Here is a 27,393-nt window from a genome sequence, read left to right as displayed (position 1 = left end):
TTTTTATAAATATTGTATTTGTATTAAATCTATATTCATTAAGTCGAATCGATTTAATCGAGCATTAAAATCGGTCCGAGAATTGGAATCGAAACAAGAATCTATTTCATAGCTTGTGAATCGAAATCGATCTGGAACATCTGAATCGATACCCAGCCCTAATGAAAAATCTACAGTATGTTACTGGCAGCTAGTTGCCAGTAATACTGTAATTTCTACAGAATTTTTTTACAGTGTAGATGTGTTTACATTTAAACGTGACGTTTCCATTGCTAAATAAACTCAACATACAATAGATGTTCTCTCACAAATGTATCGCTTCGCTTAAAGAGATGTTTATTTACCCATATTAATTATTTTTTCTGATGATGGATGTGTTTGATGCCTAGCCGATGCGCGACCAACGACCACCGGCTGAACCAGTTTAATCCGCTTACCCTACCGTATCTATATATATATATATATTAATTTCTCCCAAGGGTTTTTGTCCTTCTAGGAGTTTTTCCCACCGGGTTTTCTCCTAGGGGTTTTTTCGTCCCAGGGAGAGTCAGCCAACTTTGGCTTAACTTAGCACTTTACTGTATACGTTACATTATTAATACGCTAGCTTGTACGGTTTAACCTTAGCCGTTATATTCTACTTCTTATATTATCTATTGATTTTCTGTGTCCTCCTCTACATCTACTCATGTAAAGCTGCTTTGCAACAATTAACAATTGTGAAAAGCTCTATATAAATAAAATTGAATTGAATTGAATTCAGCTGTAGAAAGGAAGTCATATACAGCTGGGATGGCATAAAGGGACAAAAGAGTCCCCTTGGTATCTTTCAATAGCAGAGGACTATTTTCGTGCCCTACGTAATATCATTGCGCCTCCTGCAGTCATGTTACGGCAGCAAAGTCCTTGATTATTACGCCAGAATGAGAGTATAGTTTCTAGCCATATCGGACTAGAAAATCACAACTTTTAATTTTCTGTCGGTCTTAGTACACGATGTAACTACAGAAGAGTCAAGTTTTAAATAGGAAAAATATCCAAACTTTTTGGGGTTTTTTTAGGGCAATGCTAATGGTCTAATCAGATTCAATGGATTATGCTAAGCTATGCTAAAAGTGGTACCGCCAGACCCGGAGATCAGCTGAATGGATTTCAAAACAGTAAAAATCAAATGTTTAACTCTAGGGGAGCTAGAAAATTAGCATATTTTCACAAAAAATTGGAGTGTCCCTTTAAGAGTGAGTAAAATATGGGGTGAACTATTCATTTAAATAACATGTTCCAGTCCTGGAAATGAAAATGTTTAAATTCCCTGATATTTCCAGGTTTTCCATGACCGTGGGAACCCAGCAGATCCGTCGTCCAGCCAGACTTCCAACTCCTTCCAAAACCCTGTTCAGAATTACAAAGACACGCACACACATACAATTAGACATGCAGATAGAAAGAGAGAGAGACCAGTCTCTCTCGCTCAGCTCTCATCTGACCAATCACAATCCCGGCTTCTGTGTGTTTTCCAGATGTGGTCCTCTAACCCTGGATAAGACCGGTACTGGTCAGTAAGTAAAGTTGACCAAGTGTTTCAGAAGCAGCAATATGAGCAATATAAATCTTAAACGTGACAGCATGACAAGCCTCAGATGAGATTATTCTGAGTCTTTTCAGGTCAAAACTGTCCTGAGGATTAAAGAGCAGAGAGCAAGAGAGAGGAATATTATTTATATATTAATTGTTTTATTGGTCCTGATGAGAGTAAAAAATTGCATCAAACTGACTGCAGAAAAGTGGGCTGGTTTATTATGGATCATCTGAGGATTGGTTGAAGGTTCGATTGCTCCGGTTTTTCATCAGAGTCATTGTTTCATGGTGATGGAGGGGTTTGTCTTACCCCGTCTTATATAACAGTTGTTTTAGGAGGCGATTCCTGTTTCATTCATAAGCTGTTGCCATGGTGATGTTTTGTGGGTGTGGCAGACTGTGGGACCCTGAGGAAGCCAGCGAGAGGGTGGAGCTTGAGGAGGACATGACTTGTGGAGACTGACACCTGCACACAGATTACATGTGATGTCATTATCCTGCAGAGTAGTGTGATACTCAGATTAATAGGTAGAGCATCGCGTTAGCAACACAAAGGTTATGGGTTTGATCCCCACACATAGATGGAAAAAATTCATAGACTGAATGCTCAGCGAATTGTTTGAATAAAAGCATCTACCAGTTAAATAAATGTAAATGTGTATCAGCACAGAATACATACCTGAATATCCTACACTGCAAAAAAATTATTGTCAAGAAAGCATTTTCTTAGTATTTTTGTCTTCTTTTCAGTAAAAATATCTAAAAATTCTTAAATTAAGATGCTTTTTCTTGATGAGCAAAACGACCCCCCCCCCAAAAAAAAAATAAGTCTAGTTTTTAGAATATAAATTTAAGTGATTTTGTGAATAAAACAAGCAAAAAAATTTGCCAATGTGGTAAGCAGAATTCTCTTGAATTTAGTGTTTAAGAAAAATGTTAATTTTTTTGCTTCCCCATTGGCAGATTTTTTTGCTTGTTTTATTCACAAAATCACTTAAACATTATATTTTTGGTCTAAAAACTAGACTTATTTTCTTGGGTCGTTTTGCTCATCAAGAAAAAGCATCTTAATTTAAGAATTTTTAGATATTTTTACTGAAAATAGGACCAAAATACTAAGACTTTTTTTTCTTGAAAATCATTTTTTGCAGTGTACTACATTTGCCAAAATGTGCAATGTCTGGAACTGAATAATATGTGTGACCGTGGACCACAAAACAAGTCCTAAGGGTTATTTGTTTTTAAATCTAAAAGTTTCCATTGATGTATGTTTGAACGAGATACAACTATTTGAAAATCTGGAATCAAAACCTTTAAAGTTGTCCAAATGAAGTGTTTAGCAACACATATTACTAATGATAAATACATTTTGGATATATTTACAGTAGGAAATAAAAAAACTTCATTAAAATGATCTTTACTATTTTTTGCCTAAAAATATAATTTTGACCCATACACTAAAACAACAAAAAAATTACTTTCTTAATTAGTATTTTTGTCTTGCTTTCAGTACAAAAAAATTACAATTTAAGTGAATTTGTGCTTCCAAAAAGCAAAACAATCTGCAAATGGAGTAAGAATTTTTTCTTTAATTTTCTTGGATTCATTTTTAAGAAAAAAAGTTCAAGATTTTTTTTACCACGCTGGCAGATTGTTTTGCTTTTTTAAGCACAAATTCACTTAAAATGTAATTTTTTTTGTTTAAAAACTAGTCTTATTTTCTTGGGTCATTTTGCTCATCAAGAAAATACATCTTGATTTAAGAATTTTTAGATATTTGTACTGAAAACAAGACAAAAATACTGCAGGGTTCCCACGCCTTAGTTAACTTCAAATTCAAGGACCTTTCAAGGACTTTCCAGGTCCAATAACCTCAAATTCAAGGACTAAACGTGGGGACACATTTCAAGTGAGAGCAAGGTTACATTGTGTTAACTTTAAAGATACATTGTTACAGTTCCCTTTTGAGGGAACTCGCGCTGCGTCACTGCGGTGCCACTTTGGCGACGCCTCCAGGGGTAAGTGCGTCTGAATGCATATATCAAATTCAACCAATGGTGAGGCTTAACGACAAAGACAGGGTGACGCGGGAGTCAGGAAGTATATCACTATCTGAAATATTGCAAAAAACGGCGTTACAGGGACGCAGGAAGTATGTCAAGGGAGACGCAGCGTCTCGTTCCCTTCTCAGGGAACAAGAGTTACATACGTAACCCGAGACGTTTTCGTTTGTCAAACACAACTATGCAAAAAATCATTTTGTTATGAATCAACATTTAAATCTAGAAGATATAAGCATTTAAAGTGAACAGTTTAGCACGAGTGCTTAAAAAGTCTAGAATTTTTACACTACACAGGGAATAAGATGGATTCGTTTCCCAGAAAACTTCTTGCATAAAAAAGATTCAAGCACTTTCAATAACCTAAATTTATGTATGTATATTTTCAAAAACTTCCCAGGGCCTTGAATTTTTCCCCCCAGATTCACAAACTTTCAAGGATTTCAAGGATCTGTAGGAACCCTGATACACTAAGTAAAAAAGTCATTTTTTTTCAGTGTACTTGCTACTCATGACTGGTTTTGTTGTCCGTGGTCACATTTTTATATACTGTATACTCTCTTTATAATAATAAACATATTAAAGATACATAATGACAAGATGAAGATCTTTATAGTTAATGTTTCAGCTGTAAAAATAGAGGTTAACCCGAGGGGCAACCTTCCGATCTCTCTAATGAAGCCAACACGGAAGTGACTTAAACTGCAATTCATCGACTGGCCGCTTGAGGCTGGCTCCAAAAGGGAGTCAATTCCCATAGACTCCCATGTTAAAAATGGCCAACTTTACAGTAGAAAATAATATGTTTATAGCCTGGTACAAAAAGTGTTTTTAGCCTATATAGCTAATTTTGCCCTTCATGACAACTGTGAGGGGGGTGAATTTTTTTGTAACTCACCCGTTTAGATTATATTAAGCCATAAACTTCTGCATTATTAAGGGCGTGGCCGCTTGAGTGTCGGTTGAACAGCCACTGCTGTCACTAGACTCGCGCTAGGCGGGCGTGGTTTCACCTCAGCTTCACCCATGTCCCTCCTTTTTACCCATTTTCGGTTTTCCGCGATTAATTCGCGGGGACGCGCGGCCAAGATGGCGACGGCAGGCAACGCCTACTTTAAGCTTCAGAAGCGATCTTCACAAACCAATGGGTGACGTCACGGACACTACGTCCATATTTTTTTACGGTCTATGGGTTAACCCCATTGCATTGTGGGATACAGTAGTGTGTTATGATTATACACTGTCCATGTGGAAAAAGAATTAAGATTATTATGTATGAGTTTATAATGCTGTACACAGTACACATGATTTGTTTATGTAGAGATTATGTGTTTACACTGCGTATGTCAGATTATGTATGGGTTATGTCTAATCCAGTTTAACTCAAACAAATCATCCACAAATGCAAAAATTGCGGCAGACCAATAGTCTTGAATCAAACAGGAAGACGAGTGATTAAAATCTCAGAGTTTTCCTTATATATAGTATCTTACTGACCACGATTGAGATTTTCGAACCCGTCCGGTTGCTGATTTCTCTCTGTAAGGGGAGTTGTCCCATAGAGGGTCGTGGGGCACCTCTGATCCAGACTTTGGGGAGTGTAGTTGAAACACAACAGGAGGAGTCATGTCCAGCTCCAGAACCATTATATTCTCAGCCTATTTAAAGACAGCACAACGAATCACATAAGACTGCACATAATCGCTCAGTCGGACATCTCTCTCTCTCTCTGTGTTCATCTGTTCATACCCTGTATCTGGAATGAGCTCCCATCGCTATGGCAACCCTGGCATACTGGCTGATTGGTCGCTTGTATCCCACAGCGGAAGTGGGTCTTCTTTTCTGCGTGAATTTACTGTCAACACAGACAATGAACAAGAACATGTTAATTAAACATACATGGCACTCTAAAATGCTTGATTCTGATTGGCCAGTAAGGACATTCCAAGCTATGTTAGTCCAAGATAAAAAACACATGAAACTAATAACACATGGTAACCAGGATGCTGCAAATAATTTTGACAGGTACAATTTAATATTGCACAAAAATTAAATATTAACTCATTCATTGCCAGCCTTTTTTTTTTTAAAGTCGCCTGCTAGCATTTTTTGTAATTTTCACAAAAGTTTCACAAAATGCATTCCAGAAAAATTTTCTTCTTAAATATATAAATATATCAAATGAAAGAACAGACCATCTGCCTTCAAACAAACAACAAACAAACAAACAAAATGGGAAAAAACGTTTCATCCTATCTATATTTTCTTCTTTGCTTATAAACTCTTAATTATGGGTATTTTTCTTAAAAAAAAAATTTAAGCAAAAAGCTGAAATAATTGCATTTTTGTGAAGGAATTTTGTTAAGAGATCAGAACCAGGGTTTCCCCCAGCACTTTGCAGTTCGGGCGGCCCGCCTAAGTTGGGAAACCCTACTGCCTTAAATAGGTTGTCAAAAAAAAAAAAGTGCACCTTGGAGAATAGCGCGGACGCGCTTCACACCGCGAGCGGGCACGTGCGCCACACGGCCAAATGAGTGAAATACGTGGTCCGTCACTGTCTGGAGGATAACCCGTAGCCAGTTAATTAAACATCTCGGAGAATAGCGTGGACACGCTTCACACCGCGAGCATGCACGCGCCCCACACGCCCAAAACTGTCTGGAGGATAGCCAGTTGATAAAACGCGTGTCCGTGAGAACTGTAAGTGGACTTGTGTTTTGGGGTTATTTAAGCCTGTTATTGTATTAGTCTATAATTCTTGCAAATTTAAAATAAGTTAGCTGGTGATTTTGTTGTTTGAGCAACCTGCTATCAAGGCGCTCTTGCTCACTTTATTTATGTGCATTATTTACATGCTACAGTAGTTACATTCCTTTAAGATCATGTAATTAATAGTGGGAAATAATCCGTTTTTACAATCTTTGCGCTATCATCGTTCGCCAGACGTTCTACAACATCTCCTTCAGTTTGTGTTTATTAACCCTTTAGTTTCACTTCATCACGCAGCTATTTTTGTTAGAGCTATCTGTTAAAAACATTTAATTCATTAATAATCTAGTATGTGTTCATTTTCCGTCATAGTTTCTTCAAAATTAAGTTTTATTTGAGTGTTTTTAATAAAAATATTTTTATTTTCATCATGACGCGTACATCCCGCCCCTTTGATGAAAAATTGCTTCAGATTTTTTTATACATGTTTTATAATCGTGGTATTGCAGATTAACATGAAAATTCTTCAGAGACATGTTTTCTTTTAATTGACGAGATAACTCGTCAATGGCAGGGAAAGAGTCAATATGTTTTTTAATAACATATATGACATTATATCTACAAATGATTAAACCAAATAGTGTGTTCGTGACATTTGAACGTCATATCTTAAAACCAAAAATAAACGAGTTTCCTCGCAGGAGGTCTACATTAATTAAAAATGAGCAAATAAAATATTTCAAATTAATATTTCTGTGATAACAACCTGCTTCCTCTACATTATCCCTTACTTATTAATGTTTTGGATATTATATAGACGTTTCATCGGATGCACGTGCGTTGTTGCAGTTACGTATCTGAACCGAAGTAACCTTTTGGTTTGTATTTATTTATCAGTCTGGCTAGTATCTAAACCGATCTCTGAAACAAATAACTTGTGGAAAATAAAATGTTTTGGTTTTCTAAAGACGAGGGGACACGGCGAGCATGGATCACAGCTGTGCGGAGAGGTTTGGCAGCCAGGCAAGAATTCAAGGACCTGTAGCTAACATTGTATACATTCATTTTTACACAGTAGCTCAGTGTAATAGTTGATATGTGTTAGATATGATACAAACAAAGGTTATTTACATGTCATTTATTTCTTTTTTTATCAGAAATAAACTACTGTAAAAAGACTGTTGTTATTGATTCTATGTGGAAGACTACCAGAAGTTGCGTTTAGTCCACAAAAGCCGTTTGTTTATATTGTTGCTGCTGAAACCATCTATACAAATGTTTTCTGAGAGTTAGTCCAAGCATAACATTTATATTTAAGTGTAGTATTGCGTAAGTAAAAGTTTATTCACTTCTCTGATGGGACGAGAGGCTGAAACTTCCATTGATCTTCCTCGGCATCAAACTGAAGTCTGTTCATGATTTTATTCTTTTCTTCAGGAGGGATGAAGTTCTCTATGATCAGATACCTGCAAACATAAACACACATCCGTATGTATTCATCAATTTGTGTTTACAGAATGACTGATATTGGTTTAAGAACTGTTGACTCAGACTCACTTGAACTTGAGCTCTCTTGTCAGTTCATTTTGAGTTTGTTCTAGCTCCTGTCGACTTCGTACATGTTCGTCATTTACATCCTTAATATCTGCCTTCAGAGACTGAAGCTTTGCATACAACTACACATAGAAAGAGAAAGAGAAACAGTGAGAGAGATAGAGAGAAAATTGATCCATTAAGCTTTCATCCATCAGTCATTCATCCACCCACCCATCAATTGCTCATCCACACATCAATTCCCCATCAATCAATCATTCATCCATCCACCTATCAATCATCCATCAATCTTTCATCCACACATCAATTTCCCATCAATCAATCATACTTCATTAATCATCCATCCACACATCAATCATTCATTTATCCACTTATCAATCATCCATCAATCGTTCATCTACACATCTGTTCCCCATCAATCAATCAATCAATCATACATCAGTCATCCACACACAAATTATCCACCCATCAATCATTCATCTATTCCCCAACCTATCAATGATCTTTCAATCATTCATCCATCCACGTATCAATCATCCATCAACCATTCATTCCTCATCATTCAATCATCAGTCATCCATCAATCAATCATTCATCCACCTATCAATCATCCATGAATCAATTATCCATCAGTAATCGATTCCTTAATTATCAAACAATCATTAATTCCCACACCCACCCACTCATCAGTCAATCATCCATCAATTAATCATTCATCAGTCATCCACCCATCAACAAATCAATTATCTATCCATCAATCATACGTCAGTCATCCACTCATCTATCACTAATCTATTACCATTTATCCACCCATCAATCAACCATCCATCCACCTATCAATCATTCATCCATCCACTTATCAATCATCCATCAACCAGTCATCCACAAATCAATTCCCCATCAACCAATCATAATTTAGTCATCCACTCATCAACTATCCATCCACCCATCAATCATTCATCCATCGATCCATCCACCCACCTATCAATCATACATCCATCCACCACCTATCAATGATCCTTAAATCATTTATCCATCACCCGTTCATCCACACATCAATTCGCCATCAATCAATCATTCTTTAGTCATCAACTCATCAATTATCCATCCACCCATCAATCATTCATCCATCTAATTCCCTGTCAATCATACATCCATCCACCCACCTATCAATGATCCTTGAATCATTTATCCATCACCCGTTCATCCACACATCAATTCGCCATCAATCAATCAATCATTCTTTAGTCATCAACTCATCAATTATCCATCCACCCATCAATCATTTATGCATCCATCCATCCAACTATCAATCATTCATCCATCCACCCACCTATCAATGATCCTTGAATCATTTATCCATCAACCCTTCATCCAAACATCAATCATTCATCCATCCACCCACCTATCAATCATCTACCAATCTATCAACCATCCACTTATCAATCATCCATTAATCGTTCATCCACACATCAATCATTCATCCATCCACCCACCTATCAGTCATCTACCAATCTATCATCCATCCACTTATCAATCATCCATTAATCGTTCATCCACACATCAATCATTCATCCATCCACCTTTCAATCATTAATCCATCCACTTATCAGTCATTCATCAATCGTTTATCTACACATCAATTCCTAATCAATCAATCAATCAATCAATCAATCAATCATCATCCATCAACCGTTCATTCCCCATCAGACAATCATAAAAAAGTCATTCACCCATCAATTATCCATCTACACATCAGTCATCCATCAATCATTCATCCACCTATCGATCATCCATAAATCAATTATCCATCAGTAATCTATTCCTAAATTACCAACCAATCATTAATTCACCCACCCACTCATCAACCAATCATCCATCAATTAATCATCCATCAGTCATCCAACCATCAATCATCCATCCACACATCAATTATCTATCCATCAGTCATGCATCAGTCATCCACTCATCTATCATCAATCTATCACCATTTATCCATCCACACATTAATTCCCCATCAATCATCCATCCATCCATCCATCCATCCATCCATCCACCAATCATCCATCCACATACAAATTCCCCATCAATCATCCATCCATCCATCCACCCACCAATCATCCATCCACATACCAATTCCCTGTCAATCAATTATACATCAATCAATTGTCCATCTATACATTAATTATCCAACAATCATTCATTCACCCAAGCACCCACCCACCATCAGTCATTCAACCATCACATTTGTTCTCCGGTAATGAAGGTCAGTTCTCATGCTGTGACTAACTGCTCAGTGATCCAGTCAGTTAGTGTGACTCCCAATCCCACGCAACGGGGTTAAAGGTGAAGGCAGAGGAAAGAAATATATGAAGGTCATACAAAGGTCAGGCGTAGCATTTGACAGGCCTCAGATCTGTCGGGAAGTGATGAAGTCTTCTGACAGGAAGTGATGTGCGGTTAAATGTTGAGAAATAAGATTTTAAACTTAGTCTGATTAAAATCTTTATTGAGATTAAATCGGTGCTAGATAGATGGGTTTAATAAAGAAGGTTTTAATGGTTAGCATGCTAGGGGCAGCAATAGGGATTAATGCATTATAATTAGCTGCTCATAGCGCTTTCAAGACTAGCATTTAGCATTAGCCGCTTAGCTTCCGACATTCAGCGATCAAGCACGTGGAAAACAAACTAACCTTTTTGTACTGATTAAAGGTGGGGATTTTTCACAGGGAGGTGTCAGAGGGGTTCCAGGGGTCAAATGTCAAGGGTCCAGAATTAAAGGGGAGCAAAAGGAACAGATGAGTTAGGAAATTCATTTTAACTGTATATATGCGGTCACTATATTCAGCGGTTGTGAAAGAGTGTATGGCCTGCCATACACTACAGCTTTGCATCTTCTTTCTTTCTTTGTCTGTCTCTCCATAAACCAAAACTCTCTAGTCGTGGCCTAATGGTCAGAAAGTCAGGCTTGTAACCTGAGGCCGCCGCTTCGATTATGCAGTGAATAACCAGGTCATCATTGGCCAGCAGATCGATCATCAATCCCAATAAGTGCTGGTGGTTCCAATCAAAGGGGTCTTTCTTTCATCAAGAACCAGTGAATGTGATGCCACCAGCATCCACGATTCAGGTGTGCGTATATGTATCTCACCTTTTTAAGTTTCTTTGTTTTTGCCTCCACTTCTTGTTGTAGCGATGAGAACGTTTCTCTGAGTTCCACTGTTTCTTCATCCTGAACCAACATCTGTTGTTGCATTTCTCTTTCCCTGCGTGTCTGCACACACATATCAGAGCTTTAAATGCCAAATGGATATTAAAGCGACTCGCTCTATTGGTTGAGACAGTGTGATTTTGTCTGGACCAATAAGGTTGCTAAATTTTACTGTACGTGTGTGTGCGTCTTACCTGTTCGGCAATCTCATGCCGTTTCAACTCAAGCATCTTCTGTTGCTCATTGGTGTGATCAATAATGTTCTTCCCACCAACCAGCAGCTTGCTCTCCATCGCCTAGCAACCACAAGAAACCATCAACATCAGCACCACATCACATAAAGAGGTCAAACACACATACATAGGCTAAATCTAGCTATCTGAATGAGAGTATATTAAAGGATAATTCCGGTATTTAACACTTTGGGTCTCGTTTCTGGTTTGTTTTGGATGGGCTGCAGTGATGGACGCGGAAATTTTGACAATGGGTCGTGTCTTGACTTTTCGACTGGTTTGGAGGCGTCTCTTGGCTGCTTCAGAGTGGAGGTCAATGGTCATGCACAGGCATGTCATTGGGACAACACTTGACGTTCATTTTCGGAACTGTGCTGCTCACCGAGTGGTTCGTGGTGTTCGTTGATGATTAAAAACAAATATATTGGCGCAATGTATGATTTCAATCCGTGTTGTGTGCTTTAGTGGAACTATTTTTTCAGATACCTCACACACGCGTATATACTTCCGCTCTATATTTGAGTCTGAAGCATGAATGAACGTAGTCCAACAAACTGTAATAAAACGGTAGTATACTTTCAAAATCAAGTTTATTTATAACACTTACACCATCCAATATGTTTTTTCATCAGCAGAACAATAAAGAAGATATTTTGCAGAAACCCCAGTGCTCCGTCATACAAGTCAACAGATCCGCACACTTTAAGAGCTAAAGCATATATATCCAATACAACAGTAATCCCCCATAACTCCGTGTGACATATTGACATCTTGTGAAGCAAATCAATCAGTTTTGCAAGAAACTGAACGTTATTTACAACACTATTAGCGTGAATGCCAAAGCAGGAAGCGTGCTTTCCGTTTGAGGTGATCTCTTCCACTAGTGCTGTTGGCTCTGGATGTTGGTCTCTCTGCGCCACCTATAGAGCGGGAGCGTGAAGCGCACTTCCTGCTTGGCAAAAGCTCTGCATTGACGCTGTAAAAAAAAATATATATTCGAATCTCAAAACTGAAAATCGAATGTCAACCCACGGATCGAATGTCAGCCCTACAAATATGGGAAAAATTTCTTCTGAGAGTAAACAGCCCCTTTTCTGTTTCCCGGCGGCGGAGTGATATATCAGCGAGCATTGCGTCTTCCTAGAGAAGTCAATGGAATTTTACAAAATGCCAAATAAAACACGACAGAAACTGTATTTCGCTACACAACTTGTTTTTAATTATCAACGAACACCACGAACCACTCGGTGAGTAGCACAGTTTTGAAAATAAACGTTAAGTGTTGTTTTAATGACATGTTTGTGCATGGCCATTGACAGTCAAGAGACGCTTCTAAACGAGTCAAAAAGTCAAGACATGACCCATTGTCAAAATTTCTGTGTCCATCACTGTAGTTCATCCAAAACAAACCAGAAATGAGACTCAAAGTGTTAAATACCGGAATTATACTTTAATTAGGGCTGCATGGGCAATTTTTTTTTTTGATTAATAGTTTTTTTACGTGGTCGATTCAAAATTGATCATCAAAGGATTTTTTTTTTAATTTACGATTTTGAAGTATCGCATAAGAAACGAGTGATGGAAACGCCAAATTTCGATAAAAAAATCCCTTAATTCGCAAAAAAGTTTTTACGCTCGCTTGGGTGGTTTTTGACTTTGAAAAAAGTGTAAATGCGAATAATGAGACATGGAAACGTATTTGACGAATAAATTCTGACGTAGTCATTAAACCCACGAGACTGACCGTCTAGCTGTATCACCTGATGTTGTCTTTACCATATATGGGGCTTGATGTCATCGCAAAGCCCTTGCTGCTAATGCCTGCATCAAAATTTGCGAATTCCTTCTTCTCTGCACAATTCGCTTGAACAACTTGATAAAAACGCACCTAATTTGCATTTGCTTGTTTTTATTTTTTGCAAATTTTGATTCGCTTAACGTTTCGATGGAAATCCCACAATTGTGGGATCAAAATTTTTGTTTTTTTCTTTTATGCCAAAAATCATAAAGATCATATTCCATGAAAATATATTTTATTTCCTACCATAAATACATAACAATGTAATTATCATTAGTAATATGTGTTAAGGACTACATTTGGACAACTTTAAATGCGATTTTCTCAATATTTCGATTTCATTTTCGCACCCTCAGATTCCAGATTTTTAAATAGTTGTATCCCTGCCAAATATGTTCCTATCCTAACACACCATACATCAATGGAAAGCTTATTTATTCGACTTTTAGATGAAAAAAATGACCCTTATGACTGGTTTTGTGGTCCAGGGTCAGGTATTTTGTTATTTGAGGAGTTTTTTCACATTAAGCCATTTTCTGTACCCAAATTATCCTTCACACCCTGTGAAGGCCTCTGACCAGCTCTTATTGAAAATCAATTTTCTGAAATCTTTATTGCTGATAATCACTGACAGTGTGAACGACCCCGTTCAGATGAAACAATGCATCTTTGTCCCCTCCACCCTACATTTTTTCGAGCCAACAGTACAAAACTGTCTTTGTGGACAAGAGCAGCTCTTGGGTTTGTGACACACAACGAATATTTTTAAAAGGAATGTAGCTGATATGAGAACAAAGCCCGAACACAGTACTGCAGCTGACGCACACGACCCATCAGATGAATGCTCAATACATCTCAAAGAAACCCTGAAGAGACATCACAAAACACATCAGAGATCACAGAACCTGTCAGTCTCATTTAATGCATTTACCAAATCAAACTTCCCAGAGGCAGAACGGAAATGTATGGGATGAGATGATGGAGAGACAGAGAGAGATGGAAATATAGCAAGAGGAAAAACTAAGTGATTTTCGTCCCCAGAGATGAAACCAAAACCTTCACCATCTATCGTTCTCATACGCTGCATTAATGTACAGCTCCACACATGGATGCATGGATGAGAGAGCGATGCATTTCCCTGTTGTTTTAAAATAGAAACACATACAGTAAACTCGACAGAGGAGATGCTCTCATTTAATGGAGACCTTTCAGTCCAGACTCCCCCCGCAGCCCTGTCACCATAGCAACAGAGCTCATGACAAGTATGGGTCATTATGCATTCATACTACTGAGAAATTCATTGGTCGGGAGTTCAGGAGGGAGGCTCCGCCCCCTCTCGCACACAGACACTGACTCATCAATATTTTAGCAAAGCATTCTGGGAGAGGACCATGATTTGTGCTTACTGTCTGAACACAAAGGTTATGTTTAAAATGGAATACTAGCGTACTGCATGCATGCTTTTTTATGCATAAAAAATTCACATGTGCAAAGATACCATGCACAGCAGAAATAGTTAGATTTGTATGAAAGTATGCAGTTTTAAACATATAGCCACACACAAACAAAATAAATAATTTTTAATGTCTGTCCTGTTTATAATGACTTATAAGTAAACCAGAAAACAGGTTTGTATACAGGCAATCAAGGGTTAAAGTGTGTATAAAATGGATGATTTAGATCAACTAGTAAAACAAGGACATGGGTGTTGGGAATTCTCAATTAAAGTTTGAATTCACTCGAGTAACTGAATGAATCTGGGGCAAAACTATGTCACAGGCTATTTTTTCTATAGTAGATAATAAACACATTGCAGATGTATTATCTAGAAATTTCATGCTAACAAAAGCATTTTTTATAGGTTATATAGGTAAGCAATAGTTACGAGAGGCTGTGCTGTATCGTGAATAAGCCACAGATGAATGCTTTTATAAAATGTTTATGACAAATATTAAAGCAAAATAAAGTGTTTGTCCAACTTTCATGAAGTAAAATCACATAGTCTTATAGACACTGACCGACAGTAACAGATTGTTTTATGCATGTTTACATTGCTAAGGATGCTGTGCAATGTTACACAGAATCGTTCGATGCAGCGATCATAGCTGTGCTTTATTGTTAATAAAACACAGCTATTGACCAATCAGGACCAAGGACTGGAACTTTATAATAAACAATAATCTAGACAAATTGCATTACACATCTGTTCACACTGACTGCACATAATCCAAAATTGCAATTTGCTCCAATTGACCTTCTATTAAAGTCCAGTAATATCAAACATGATTTTTTCTACACCTTTCTTTTTGCCACGCACAACCATTTCTAGCTTTTACAAAGAATGGTGTGAAAAGGGAAAAATATCCAGTATGCGGGAGTCCTGTGGGCGAAAATGCCTTGTTGATGCTAGAGGTCAGAGGAAAATGGGCAAACTGATTCAAGCTGATAAAAAAAGAGCAACTTTGACTGAAATAACCACTTGTTATAACCGAGGTATGAAGAAAAGCATTTGTGAAGCCACAACACGCACAACCTTGAGGCGGATGGGCTACAACAGCAGAAGACCCCGCCAGGTACCACTCATCTCCACTACAAATAGGAAAAAGAGGCTACAATTTGCACGAGTGCACCAAAATTAGACAGTTGAAGACTGGAAAAATGTTGCCTGGTCTGATGAGTCTCGATTTCTGTTTAGACATTCAGATGGTAGAGTCAGAATTTGGTGTAAACAGAATGAGAACATGGATCCATCATGCCTTGTTACCACTTTGCAGGCTGGTGGTGGTTGTGTGTAATGGTGTGGGGGATGTTTTCTTGGCCCACTTAGGCCCCTTAGTGCCAATTGGGCATTATTTAAATGCCACGGCCTACCTGAGCATTGTTTCTGACCATGTCCGTCCCTTTATGACCACCATTGTACCCATCCTCTGATGACTACTTCCAGCAGAATAATGCAACATGTCACAAAGCTCGAATCATTTCAAATTGGTTTTTTGAACATGACAATGAGTTCACTGTACTAAAATGGCCCCCACAGTCACCAGATCTCAACCCAATAGAGCAGGGGTCCCCAACCTTTTTAACACCGCGGACCGGTTTCAGCTTTAAAAAAAATTGCGGACCGGGGGTTGAGGTTTGGGGGGGGGGGTGCTGAGTTGCTGTTCAAACAAAGTGCTGAAAATCCTCCTTTGCAAAATGTACAACGTTTGCAAAATGTATAACGTTTTACACTGAGACTCCCGTTTACCGTATGCTTTTAATGATGATTGACACAGTTTCCTTTTAAACCTACATTAAAAGTGTAGCCGTTAAAATATTATTACTGCAGTAGAAGAGTTTATTTTGATCATGGTGCCACGAACGCTGGATAATTCTGAAGTTGTTTTACAGAAGAATAAAATAATTACTTTTCAGTCATTTGCAATGTCACACAGTTGAACGTCTCCGTGTATTTACATGATTTGTGACGTACATTTGCAAATGATTCATTAATTCATACCTCTGCAATACTTTGATCGATTGTGTTTTAGAAGTAGTATATGCTCAAACTCTGACAGCAATGTGATTGCCGCTGCGCTGGTAGAGATAAAGAGAGACCACGAAAAAGAGAAAGTGCGGCTCTGTACAAAGGTGGAAATGATTTATGTTATTTCAAGTCGGCTCTTAAAGTACAAAATACCCAATTAAGCTATTACGTAGCTATTATACAATTTTTTTCAGGACGTTCTTGCGACCTGGTGGCAACTTGTCCACGACCCGGGACTGGGTCGGGACCCGGTGGTTGGGGACCTCTGCAATAGAGCATCTTGGGGATGTGGTTGACCAGGAGCTTCATGCCCTGGATGTGCATCCTACGAATCTCCATCAACTGCAAGATGCTATCCTATCAATATAGGCCAACATTTCTAAAGAATGCTTTCAACACCTTGTTGAATCAATGCCACGTAGAATTAAGGCAGTTCTAACAGCGAAAGGGGGTCAAACACAGTATTAGGATTGTGTACCTAATAATCCTTTAGGAGTGTATATATATATATATATACTACTTGTTTGATTGATTTCAGTATTTGATTTTTATCTCCATTTTTGTTTTCCCTCCTTTTTATTTTAATTTCTGATTTATTGTAAAGCACTTTGAATCAACTACAGTTGTGTTAAATTGGTGCTATATAAATAAACTTTGACTATTATTTTTTATACAGCAATTTACATTACATATGAGTAAAAAGAAGTATACAATGTAAAATTTGGCAGTGTTAAGTAAAGAGTAAGCTATTATTCTATTATGGGATGTGTATGTGCTTCCTGCGTTTCTGTTATTGTTTGGGTATCTGTGACGTGATTGGCTTAAAGCCGAAGCAACAGGATGAGGTTGTGATGAGTCAGGAAATAACCCACCAATTATGACGGTTATTTATAAAACCCATCTAAAACCCCTCTTTCTCTATCTTAACACGTTCTCTACTGGCCTATGACTTCAGTCTGATGATAAAAGCAAACATTTATGAGCTATGAATGTTTGAAAAAAGTCGGATGCAAAATAACAGCTTGTCAAATAGCGTATACTTTTAAATGTGCAATACACAGTTTACGCTAAATACGGCTAAACAGCATGTATAAAAATAACACCTGATCTCACAATAAACTTACTCATGGTGTCAATTTCGTGTGAATTTGTTTGATGCGAGTCGTAAAACAATGTATGTTTATTTGGAAAAAGCATGATTGTAATCCCATCCCAACATCGCAGGCAAAAACTGATCATACTAAAATGTATAAATGAGATCATATGACTTTAAACAAATAAGCCACCTCATAAAAAAAAATTATTGAAAAAATAAACTATTTCTAGTATGCGTTTGGCGTAATTATCTTATTTATTTCAGCAGGTGGTAATCACATCACTATTTTTATTAATAGATTACTGTTACCTATTTTTAAAAATTCACATACTGCACACAGTAAATACTAGAGAAATAGAGCGGTATACTAACATAGCATCCATAGCCAGAGTAAAATATTTCCAGCATCCCGCAATATCAAAAACGCTCACAATAACGCACATGCACACACAGCCAGACTCACACATACACAACAGTCTGAGGGTGATGATGAAGACATTTGTGTGTGTGTGATGTCATGCATGCGGTCACTAGATCTGTCAGATCACATGACTCAACACACACTCACAGATGATGTGACTTACAGGAATTTTAACTAGACTTACATGAATTTTAAGTTGTGTCAATTATTTATGCCAGCCCCCAACTGTCTTTAGATTGGTTTGTTTCTGAGTTTGTTGTGTGTATCATGTCATCCACCATCAGCAGTGTGAACCCACAACCCAATTAAGCTAATAAGCAAAGACACAGCTCAGAACTTTTAACCAGAAATCATGCAATGTAAAAAAAGTCTTTGTTGTCTTTTGTTTAATAAACTCGTCATTTTAACATACTATTATTTATCTTGACTAGAGAGTTGTTATAATGTATAAAATATAGTTGAAATAAGTCAACTTCATTTTATAAGTTGTAGCAACTTATCTCTTGTATGAGTTCATTAAAAAAATGTAAATGTTGTTACAAACCTGTATAATTGTCTTTGTTTTTATGAACACGGAGATATTTTGAGGAATGTTTGTAACCAAATTGTTCATGAGCCCTATTCCCTTCCATAGTTTTCTTTTTCCTACTATGGAAGTGAATGGGGCTCATTATCGGTTTGGTTACAAACATTCCTCATAATATCTTCCTCCGTGTTCATCATCAAAACAAAGAAATGTACAGGTTTGTAACAACATGAGAGTAAGAAAATGATGACAGAACTTTTATTTTTGGGTGAACTATCCATTTAGAGAAAAACACCACCATATTTTAATATTTTACTATGTTCTTACCTCAAATTAGACAAATTAATACATAACTATCTTTTTCCAATGCATGCACTTCATCTTTGCACAGCGTGTCATGAATGTGTTAGCATTTAGCCTAGCCCCATTTATTCCTTAGGATCCAAACAGGGATGAATTTAGAAACCACCAAACACTTCCATGTTTTCCCTATTTAAGACATGAGTAGTTACACGAGTAAGTATGGTGGCACAAAATAAACATGGCGAATTTTAAGCGGAAAAAAATTAGAAATATATTGTATGGCGAAAGAGCACTTAGTACTCTCACTCAAACTTCCGTCAATATTACTGCGCCCGAGGTCGAAGTGTTGCAAACTAAATATAGTTCAAAATCTTGATCCGCTTAAAATAATCGCCACGTTTTATTTTGTGCCACCATACTTACTCGTGTAACTACTCATGTAACAGTCTTTAAATAGGGAAAAATGTTTGGTGGCTTCTAAATTCATCCCTGTTTGGATCCTAAGGATTGAATGGGGCTAGGCTAAATGCTAACACATTCACGACGCGCTGTACGATGATTAAGTGCACTCATTGTTATGTATTAATTCGTCTAAGTTGAGGTAAGAACATAGTAAAATATTGAAAAACGGTGGTGTTTTCCTTTAAGGCAGCAAAGATTTTTTTACAGCGTGCAGCTCATTTGTGTAGCATTGCAAAGGTTTGATCCCCAGGGAACACAGAGGTAAATCTAGACCTTGTAATGCACTGTAAGTCACTCTGGATAAAAGCATCCACCAAACGGATAAATGTATTAAATGCATTTATCTCTAATTGAACCATACAAATCAAAAATCACTTTAATCCGACAACATCAGTGCAGGATAATGTCAAAATGTCTGTTTTAATATAAGAGGATTACAGGTAGCATAGTCACCGGTGAAATTCTCCATGTTGTCATGGTTACGCTGTGATAAGAAAGATGTGCACTACATATCAAAGCACATGGAAATACACGTGCTGCATCCCAATTCGCCTACTTATACTACGACCTAAAAGTATGTACTGTTTTAGTTAAGGGAAAGTATATACATATCAGTAGCTTTGTTTACGGACCATTGTAAATGTTTAATCCAAATAAAAATGCTCCATGTAAACACCTTAATTGGAATAAAAAGAGCCAAGCCAATTAAAAATCGAATCCGCTTGAGAGGGGTGATTTATACCTTTTGTAATCCGCTCAAAAGGACATGTATACACTTGATTGGATGGATAACTGAAACTGGGACGCTCTGCACATGTGCAATCTTCTTCTTCATTTCTTTTTTAATGGTGTTTGACAAACCCACTTAAAGGTGCATTTAATTAATTAATTAGTTAATTATGACCTGAAAAAGACGCACAGCGATTTTAAGAGGATGATTTGTATGCGTATATTGTCAGAAGGTTTAAATCTGATTTTAAGCATGTGCCATATAAACAGGCACATCAATCCAATCACATTGTTAAGTGTTCAGGTAAACACTGTAATAGGATTTAGGATCAGAATGATTTTACTCCAATGGAGGCAAAAGGTGTCCATGTAAACATAGGTATTTTGTAGCAAAAGAGTGCGCAAAGCTAACGTTGTTGACTATATAAAATTGTAATAATTAATAATAACTCACACTCTTTCCTGCATTTCGGCTTTTCTCCGTTCATTATGTCTGATAAAGCAGTGGACCCATCCAAATACTTTAAAGGAATATTCCATTTTCTTAAAAGAAAAATCCAGATAATTTACTCACCACCATGTCATCCAAAAAGTTGGTGTCTTTCTTTGTTCAGTCGAGAAGAAATTATGTTTTTTGAGGAAAACATTGCAGATTTTTCTCATTTTAATGGACTTTAATGGACACCAACACTTAACACTTAACTCAACACGTAACAGTTTTTTTTCAACGGAGTTTCAAAGGACTATAAACGATCTCAAACGAGGCATAAGAGTCTTATCTAGTGAAACGATTGTCATTTTTGACAAGAAAAATAACAAATATGCTCTTTTAAACCACAACTTCTCGTCTAGGTCTGGTCCAGCGCGACCTAACGTAAATGCGTAGTGACGTTAGGGAGGTCACGTGTTACATATAAAATGCGGACCATTCTAACAATAAACTGACACAAAGACATTAATTAGTATCATTCCACATACAACAACATCGGAACGGTCCTCTTTCTCCACACTTGTAAACACTGGGGCATAGTTTCGCGTTCGTCCTCTGTGACCTCTTGACGTGATGACGTATTACGTGAGGTCACGCTGGGGCATCACGACCGGATCTAGACGAGAACTTGTGGTTTAAAAGTGCATTTTTTTTTCTTGTCAAAAATGACAACCGTTTCGCTAGATAAGACCCTTATGCCTCGTTTGGGCTCGTTTATAGTCCTAAAAAACTGTTACGTGTCGAGTTAAGTATTAAATGTTGGGCTCTATTAAAGTCCATTAAAATGAGAAAAATCCTGCAATGTTTTCCTCAAAAAACATAATTTCTTCTCGACTGAACAAAGAAAGACATCAACATTTTGGATGACATGGTGGTGAGTAAATTATCTGGATTTTTCTTTTAAGACAATGGACTATTCCTTTAAGGATACTTATTTCCACATATTTCTTATTTTAAACACATCTTTTTTTGTGAACACTTGACAGGAACATGTTGACACCCTTGCCTATAAAAAACCTTCTGTCTCTCCTAAACACGTTGTGTCTCTAATGATATGTGAAACCTTGTAGGCTGAAGGTGGCTTTGTACGGCACTTCTCGTGTTATTGCTTTCCTTTGACAAATCACTTTGCTGTTTACCTCGCTTTTTGGATAAAAGAGCCTGCTAAATGCCTAAATGTAAATGAATAACATTTAAAACAGATAGTAGTCCAGTTGGGACACAAGGATAAATTCTTTCATATCTCTGACACACATTCCTGAAACCACAGTTTGTTTGCTGACCTTCTTTTAATTTAGCAGTTAATTGATACCTACTGTGGTACAATGCTGACTTTGATGTCTGAAGTGTGCATGCAGATGGACTAAAGAGAAGTAAAAATAATCCAAAGCACAATAGACGCTACTGAAAAACACAAATTTACTTTTATGCATTTATCCAAAGCGAATTACAGTGCATTCAAGCAATTTATACCACGGGTCTGTTGAATGCTGTATTCTGATTGGCTGAGAAATGTTCCGTGGGTATGCATTAATTTCTGATAACCGCACACCTAACTTGTCAAATGTCTTAAAAATAGGCACCAGAGCAATATTTGTGGTAATCGTGATATAAGAGGAATAATTGACTCCGGTCCTTTGAATTATTTGAAAATAATGCAAAGGTCCGGATGGCCGTAATGGCACGATTGCACCTTGGGTGTGCATTATTTTCTTATAATTCAATGGCCCGTGGTCAATTATCCCTTACATATTGATCAGTATGATGTGATCTTTTTTTATTTTTCCCATTTGTTATAATTTTTTCCTTTAGAGATAAACAGCATATATTTACTTATACAAACACGATTGGTTCATACCTTAAACTTGGCGGTGAGGAGCTCGGTGGCCTCCTGCTCCTTCTTCAAGTGTCTCATCATCCTCTCTTTCTCCTCCAAGAGTCTCTGTTTCTCCTCTGCCACCAAAGAATGGTCATCTCTGATGGCCTCCTTCTCTCTCTCCAGCGTCTCCTGCTGCTCCTTCATGTACTCTTGTGCCTCCTTCTCCACACTTTCTTCATCATCCTCGCTCTCTTCATCCTCATCCTCATCTACCTCTTCTTCATCCCCTTCTCCAATCTTCCTCAGTCTGCTACTCCTCCTCTTCCTCCTGGTGAGCATGCCACGCTTATCCAGCTGCGCTTTTAGCCGGGCGATCTCCTCCTGGAACTCTCTCAGAAGGGCGTCTTTGGGGTCTTCGTTGACACGTGGCTTATTCTTGATGTTCTTGGCCCGGTTGGCATAGCGCAGGGTGGTAAGGGTCTCCTCGTAATTGTAGGATGCCGGCCCCAGAGTGGCCACCATGATGGTTTTCGCGTTCCCTCCCAGCGAATCCTGAAGCAACCGCGTGAGTTTGGAGTCACGGTAGGGTACGTGAGAACTTCGACCATCTACCAGGGCAGAAATTACGTTTCCCAAAGCAGAGAGGGACAAGTTTATCTTGGTGGCCTCCTTCAAACGTTCTCCTTGGACACCTGTCTTGGTTTGCCTCTCGCTGCCAGCCAGGTCCACCAGGTTGAGCTTGCCCACCCGGATATGGTTCTGGCCATCTGGACCGAGCTGGCTGCACTCCACCGTAATGATAAAGATGGCATGTGATCTGGAGCTGTGCTCGTTCATGTTGGTGGAGCCCACGGATCTGGTCTGGTTGCCCACGTTCATCACGTGCTCGATCTCCTTCACGTTCTTGGTCACGAAGGAGGACAGATCTTTGATGTAGACCCCTGAGTCTGCACTCTCCTTTAGCTCCAGCTTTCTGCTGTGATCTTTGGTGAGCAGGTCTCTTATCTCCTCCTGGTAGATCTCCAAATACGAGGCACGGACGAGGTACTGCTGGTTCTGGGAGCGCGAGATGTGCGTAAAGATTTGCTCGAACGAGTTGGGGATGACGCCGCGGCGCTCACCGTCCAGCCACTGGCCCTGCATTGTGTATGTCTTTCCGGTGCCGGTTTGTCCGTACGCGAAAATGGTGCCGTTAAACCCGCGTAAAACCGAGTCGATGAGCGGCCGGACCGTTTCATCGTACAGGTCGCTCTGTTTGGAGCACGCATCGTAAACGGCATCAAACGTAAAGGTTTTGAGCAGATCTCCCGGAGCCGCCTTTGGGTTCCGCAGGGCAACCTGGCCCAGTTTCACATCCATCTCTACAATGTTCTCATAACCCGACGATTCTTCTTTGCGGTTCAGCGGGCGACACCGAACCACCACCTTCACCGCCTCGCCGTTCTTTGATTTCATAGACATCTCGACGTCTTCTGCAGAACGAATGAACAGAAATGGGCGCAGTGTTCACCGTTTAATTGACTGTCAGAGGATGGCGGATGGTTTAAATGTCAGCATCAGCTCCCGGTTACCGAGCGCATAATGTCCGTGCCGGTGAAAATCTCTGCCGTCTGCACGAATTAATAAAAGACAACGCCGGATCCGTCATGAACTCGTATGGAATAAATAAAATCCTTACCGATTTCCTGTGGTAAAAGACGGTTTCACGTTCACGCGCATCTATGAGGGAATCGCGCACATCAGCCGCGCTTCACTGCAGCCCTGCCCAAACACACACACTCGCGCGCGCACATAAAAACTGACAAACACACACACAATAATTGCAGAAGACCCCGGTGTTTTATGGGATTTGGAGTTAAATGGACGAATCAGGCTCATTAAATCAGAAGAAATGTAAAAAAAAAAACCTATCGGTAAAGATTATGTTTAACACTGCTGCATTACAGGACGAAATTTGTCTGTGTTTACATTTAACACACTAAATTCTAGCTGGATCTGCTCAATTATTATATTTTGAACCATATACAATCAATCGTAGCCTATTCATGATGCTGCTTGACGAATTCAATAGCCTACTGCTTTAAAAATATTGTTTTTACAGACCAAATTGTATGTAACTCCTCTTAAACCGACTATACTGATTTTTATGTTATCTTTTCCTAAATTACCGGACTTAGCATTTTCCTAAACCTGTCATTCGATAATCCCATATATTTACATTGACTAAATGTTCAACGGTCCAAGACATTTGAATTCCAACTGTCAAAATTCAAACGCAACTGATCTAAAGCGTTTAACACGCTAATTCACGTGACCCTTTTCCATTAGTGGCTACACACCATTAATAATCACTTTATCTGTCACACTAGTACTTTAGGAGAGTGCATACTAGACGAAAATATCTTAATAATGCCTACCAATCACATGGAACACCCTAGGAACCTGCTACAACACCCTAGTAACAAGTTCAATAAATTATTATTATTATTAGCCTATTTAAACACGGATGTTACTTGTTTGCAACTAATTTAGCAGATTTATTTGTCCCGCTGTGTTGGTTTGATGCATTGCAAGTCTGTGGCGCCATCTTGTGGATTTCTGTAATGAATGGTTTAATTTTTAGACTTCTTGTGGTTAAAGGGATAGTTTATCCAAAAATGACAATTTTGTCATATTTGACTCACCCTCATGGTGTTACAAACCTGAATACATTTTTTTGTTCTGATGACCACAAAGAAAGATATTCTGAGGAATGTTTGAAACCAAACCGATCATGAGCCCCATTCACTTCCATGGTAGGAAAACGAATACTAGTATGCAAATTTGTTTCCTTTCAGTAGAGAGTAGTTTTTATTTTCCTTGTCATCTTTTTAGTTTTTTTTATGTCATAATACAGAAATACATTATGGTAAGATACAAAAACCCATTGTCATTGGTAGTAATTAATTAAACTATTTTTGTGTCATTGACTGCAACTGCCTTCTGGGACCCAACCCACAGGTTGAAAACTTTATTTTTTATCACCTAGTGATTCTTGGGTTTAAATATTAGACACTTTTGTACTTGTATCTCCATTAGGATAAAGACATCTGAAAATGTCTGCAAACACCTGCTGTGATTCCTGTCTGATCTTGGAAAAAAAAATCAATCCACCCTGAAATTAACAAATACCCAACACTGGGACTTGTTCCAACAGTACTGAAAGTGACAAACCATTCCTCTCAAGGTGATAGAACTTAAAGTGTAATGTAACATAAAGGTGACACGTGTTACACTTGGTTTCTAGTTTTTGCTAAAGGCTTTTTAAAGGGGACATATCATCAAAATCAGACTTTTTCCATGTTTAAGTGCTATAACTGGGTCTCCGGGGCTTCTATCAACCAAGAAAATGTGAAAAAGAAAAACCCAGGAACTTAGTTTTGGTAAACCATTCTCTGCAAGCATGTGAATAAATAGGTAATTGAAATTTGACTCCACTTGTGATGTCAGTAGTGGATAATACCGCTCCTTACTGTGCGTTCACACCAGTCGCGGTAGAGGCGGCAAGCGCGGATGATTTACATGTTAAGTCAATGCAAAAACGAGATTAGGCATCCTGCGACGCATTCAAAAATCTGAACTTTGGCGGATTTTCGCGCCGCGTTAACTAATCAGGACCTTGCTGTAGTAGTGATGTGATTACAGGAAGTGAGCGGAGTCGCAGAAGCCCCTCCCATGACGTGAATTTCCGGTGAATTTCTCGAACGACTAGAATTACACACTCGGCTTTCACGCGAGAATGAAACGAGTGAACTCAAATGTTTAAGCGTCCAACTACGCGCGAATTTCACGTTTTTACCACCTCTACAGCGGCTGGTGTGAACGCGCACAGTTAATCTGCACTATCCAACCACAGCTTTGCATTTTAAAGGACATTTTTGTTCACATCTAAAAAGTGGCAATTTAACATGCTATAATAAAATATCTATATGGTATTTTGAGCTAAAACTTCACATGTGTATTCTGGGGACACAAAAAATCTATTTCACATCTTAAAAAGTCTTGTGAAATGTCCCCTTTAACTACTTTGGGTTACTCTTGAAATTCACAATTGCTGTAGCCTATTAATAGCCAATATTTTCGGCTCCTTTATTACCAATAATTTGTGCTGTTTTGTCAGTAGCTTTTTAAATAATAGGCGTTAAATAATAGAATTTTTTGCTTGCTTGCTCAATTAATCTGTTCAATTGTGCACTTTTGCCATGCACATGAAAAGAGCCTTTAAATGCTTAAGTTCAAGCTCTGAAAGACATCCGGTGGATTTAACAGAACCAGATGTTTAACTCCATGGTGACTCACCAGCAGATTGACTTACAACACTACAGATCTGCTCTGTTCGGCAGTTTGTCTTAATCTCATTCAAAGATGAGGAAAATCTTGAGAGAGAGAAAAAAACTGGAAGAACTACATTTTATTCTTTTTTCCTCACAATATGGGAAGATTGACCCCTATCTAAGAAACACATACTGTTCTTATGCTGACAGGGATTCATTTGATAATACAGCATAAAGTTGGTCATGTCTGGAAACAGGAAATGGAATCATAAAACTGACTCAATGACAGACATGAAGAAATAAAACCTCTAGCAGTTTTCAACCATGTTTCTCTGAGTCACAGCAGGTTTAAGCATGTTACGGCTCTATTCAGATGTTGCTCAATGGATTACAACAATAGCCAAATTCTTCAAAACTCCAATGACAGCAAAGTCTGATTCTACAAAGAAACTGTTGCAGTTTGTCTCTTGTTTTATACAGTCCGATTAAATTTAAGAAGAAACACTATCTAAACTGAGAACTCGTAGGGTGCAACTTTCGTCTTGCATTGTGTAAATTTCTTA

At 38.2% G+C, this 27,393-nt stretch overlaps 1 protein-coding gene across 1 annotated transcript; it reads right to left on the bottom strand.

Annotated features, from left to right (window-relative positions):
- Positions 1-1,714: 1,714 nt before the first annotated feature.
- kif3ca (kinesin family member 3Ca) lies at positions 1,715-24,772 on the bottom strand. Its single transcript, XM_073856496.1, has 8 exons — positions 22,557-24,772; positions 11,309-11,410; positions 11,055-11,177; positions 7,905-8,023; positions 7,697-7,813; positions 5,388-5,493; positions 5,136-5,296; positions 1,715-2,044 (listed from the first exon to the last, which is right to left on the bottom strand). The coding sequence occupies exons 1-8, from the start codon at positions 23,976-23,978 to the stop codon at positions 1,930-1,932; spliced, it is 2,265 nt and encodes a 754-aa protein (XP_073712597.1). The 5' UTR covers positions 23,979-24,772; the 3' UTR covers positions 1,715-1,929.
- Positions 24,773-27,393: the final 2,621 nt, after the last annotated feature.

Source organism: Misgurnus anguillicaudatus, chromosome 18, assembly GCF_027580225.2.
Source record: "Misgurnus anguillicaudatus chromosome 18, ASM2758022v2, whole genome shotgun sequence".
NCBI classification, from domain to species: Eukaryota; Metazoa; Chordata; class Actinopteri; order Cypriniformes; family Cobitidae; genus Misgurnus; species Misgurnus anguillicaudatus.
Note: the sequence above shows the minus strand (reverse complement) of the source record. Positions and strands in the feature narration are given on the sequence as shown.

What these genes read in the sequence shown, in the direction of transcription:
- kif3ca (XM_073856496.1), bottom strand. Translation starts at nt 23,978, where the DNA reads ATGTCTATGAAATCAAAGAACGGCGAGGCGGTGAAGGTGGTGGTTCGG. An exon ending in ACAAGAGAGCTCAAGTTCAA is followed by an intron (nt 7,814 to 7,904) that starts GTGAGTCTGAGT and finishes TTATGTTTGCAG; the next exon opens with GTATCTGATCATAGAGAACT. An exon ending in GAGCTCATTCCAGATACAGG is followed by an intron (nt 5,297 to 5,387) that starts GTATGAACAGAT and finishes GTCTTTAAATAG; the next exon opens with GCTGAGAATATAATGGTTCT.